This window comes from Octopus bimaculoides, chromosome 4 (assembly GCF_001194135.2).
Source record: "Octopus bimaculoides isolate UCB-OBI-ISO-001 chromosome 4, ASM119413v2, whole genome shotgun sequence".
NCBI classification, from domain to species: Eukaryota; Metazoa; Mollusca; class Cephalopoda; order Octopoda; family Octopodidae; genus Octopus; species Octopus bimaculoides.
This window is the reverse complement of record NC_068984.1, coordinates 41,624,029-41,626,940: the sequence shown is the minus strand read 5'-3', so window position 1 is coordinate 41,626,940 and position 2,912 is coordinate 41,624,029. Positions and strand designations below refer to the sequence as shown.

General features: G+C 38.7%; 1 protein-coding gene across 1 annotated transcript in view; it reads right to left on the bottom strand.

Annotated features, from left to right (window-relative positions):
- LOC106881670 (cubilin) overlaps window positions 1–2,912 on the bottom strand; it is a 218,541-nt gene that overhangs the window by 71,287 nt on the left and 144,342 nt on the right. The window contains exon 43 of the mRNA XM_052967022.1: window positions 705–833. Coding sequence (XP_052822982.1) covers window positions 705–833 — 129 coding nt within the window. The remainder of the gene's footprint in view (window positions 1–704; window positions 834–2,912) is intronic.

Here is a 2,912-nt window from a genome sequence, read left to right as displayed (position 1 = left end):
TATTCAACTAGAATTATCAGAACAGCATATAATCACCAGCTGATATAAGATGTTACATTCTAAAGAAACTGCCAATGATATGTGGAGGCGTGTGGCTTAGTGGTTAGGGTGTCAGCATCATGATTGTAAGATTGTGGTTTTGCTTCCTGGACCGGGCGATGCATTGTGTTCTTGAGCAAAACACTTCATTTCACGTTGCTCCAGTCCACTCAACTGGCAAAAATGAGTAACGCTGTGATGGACTGGGGACACATATGCCATTGAAACCGGGAAACCAGGCCCATGAGCCTGGCTAGGCTTTATAAAGGGCGCAAGTGGAGGTGCAATGGCCCAATGGTTAGGGCAGTGGACTCGCGGTCGGAGGATCGCAGTTTCGATTCCCAAACTAGGCTTTGGGTGTTTTTATTGAGCAAAAATACCTAAAGCTCCACGAGGCCCCAGCAGGGGAGGGGGGTGACACCTGTTGTACTCTTTCGCCTCAACTTTCTCTCGCTCTTTCTTCCTGTTTCTTGAGTAATGCTGCGATGGATTGGCATCCCATCCAGCTGGGGAACACATACACCATAGAAACCTGGAAACCAGGCCCATGAGCCTGGCTAGGCTTGAAAAGGGCAAAGTAAGTAAAAGTATGGAAATTCCTATATACATATGTAAAGTAGAGCTCTCTCTCTCTCTAAAAGATGCCAAGACCAGATAAACCTTACCTTTTTTATATTCCAGACTAAATCCGCTTCCATTGTTGCTTCTATCAGATCTAAAGCGGATGACCATCCTGTTTGAATGTGAAAATATTGGTCCTCCTACTTGACTCATTTTACAATAATAGTTGTACACTAAAAAACAAATTAATTATATATACAATTAGAAACAATTAACCAATGAGACAACAATGGAGACATGAAAATTACAAAAACAAATATACTGCTACTGCCAACAGTGAAGGCACGTAGCTTAGTGGTTAGAGCACCAGGCTCACAATCATGAAGTAGTGAGTTCAATTCCCAGACAGGGCTGCGTGTTGTGTTCTTCAGCAAGACACTATATTTTACATTGCTCTAGTTCACTTGGCTGTAGAAATGAGTTACAACATCATTGGTGCCAAGCTGTATCAGATTTTGCCTTTCCCTTGGATAACATTGGTGGCTTGGAGAGGGAAGGCTGCTATGCATGGGTGACTTCTGGTTTTCCATAAACAACCTTGCCTCGAATTATGCCTCAGAGAGTAACTTTCTAGGTGCAATCTCATGGTCATTCATGACCGAAGGGGGTCTTTACCCTTTTACTACTACCAACACCATACAGTTTTTGTCCCTAGTTTTATATGCAAGTATGCAAATAGCATGTGGGTAAATTTTTCCAAAAAACACCAGATAAAACACAGACATACAGATACATTTCAACAAACAACTCCCTAATTCAGTGCGCTATGGTGTCCCAAAAACAAAACTTAAAAGACTATTCTGGGTAATTCTATTAAGTTAGACATGGCCTGGGCCAATAATGGTTAAAACTTAGATAAGTTATAATATATATGGTTGAATGTCACTCAGTTCAACATTAATATTGACATGCTTCAAAAACTACTATTGCTGACCATCCATCTTTCTCTCTGGTAGATCATATAATATTTTGTAAACAATTTGAATTTATGTGCTACTAGTGACCAAACCAATTTAACCTTCTCCTGACAAGATTTTTGACACTAAACAGACTGAAGTGGTTTCTTGAGTCTGGTAATAGCATTCTAGCTGAATGTTTTAGAATTGTCATTTTGAATGGGACTATTTAAAAATTTCAATATTAACAGAGAGAAACTTGTCCATAGAAACTGAGAAAATTCAAGTTTCCATTGTGTTAATGCTTAGACTCAAATATATATCATCATCATCATCATCATCGTTTAACGTCCGCCTTCCATGCTAGCATGGGTTGGACGATTTGACTGAGGACTGGTGAAACCGGATGGCAACACCAGGCTCCAATCTAATTTGGCAGAGGTTCTACAGCTGGATGCCCTTCGTAACGCCAACCACTCAGAGAGTGTAGTGGGTGCTTTTACGTGTCACCCGCGCGAAAACAGCCACGCTCGAAATGGTGTCTTTTATGTGCAAACAAAATAAACTACTTGGCCGGTATGATCCTCTGCATCATCACTAAAGGGAATCAAGATACAAATACAGCTATAAGTTTCCCCACTGAATTTGAACATAGCAAAATAATTTACAAAACATCTGTCAAGTTTTAAAGGACTGTCAATACTTAGAGTATTGATTTTTATCACCTTCTGGTGCATTAGTAGAGCTTGGTCAATTCGACTATTAAAAACTAATGTATAAGCTTCCATCTTCAACTGAACAATATCTTCTCATCTAAGCTAGCTGTACTCCACAGAAATGATATATAAATAAAATCTTACATTTTTGTTATAATAAAATAAAAACTGACAGCTCAAGAAAGCAAGTTGAATTGAGTAAAATCTAAAACATAAATTTGATCACCACTTCACAGCTGTGGAATGGACACACATTTAAAAAATTACAAAAGAATTGACTTGAGTACTTTCAGTCTCCTGACAGTGTCATTTCACAACATTTATACAAGAAATGTTTTAAGACTACTTTCTCTGTTAAAGCAAGATTAGCCTTGCGGACCTCATGATAATTCATGTGTACTCCATCATCTTTTATTTGTTTCAGTCATTAGATTGCAACTATACTGGGGCACTGACTTGAAGAATTTTTAGTCAAATGAATCAACCACAGGAGTTTTTCTTTTTTAAGCCTGGTACTCTTTTTTGCCAAGAACCTAAATTACAAAGATGCAAACACACCAGCACCAGTTGTCAAGCAGTGGATGGGGATAAACACAGATACATACATACATACATACATACACACACACATACATATATA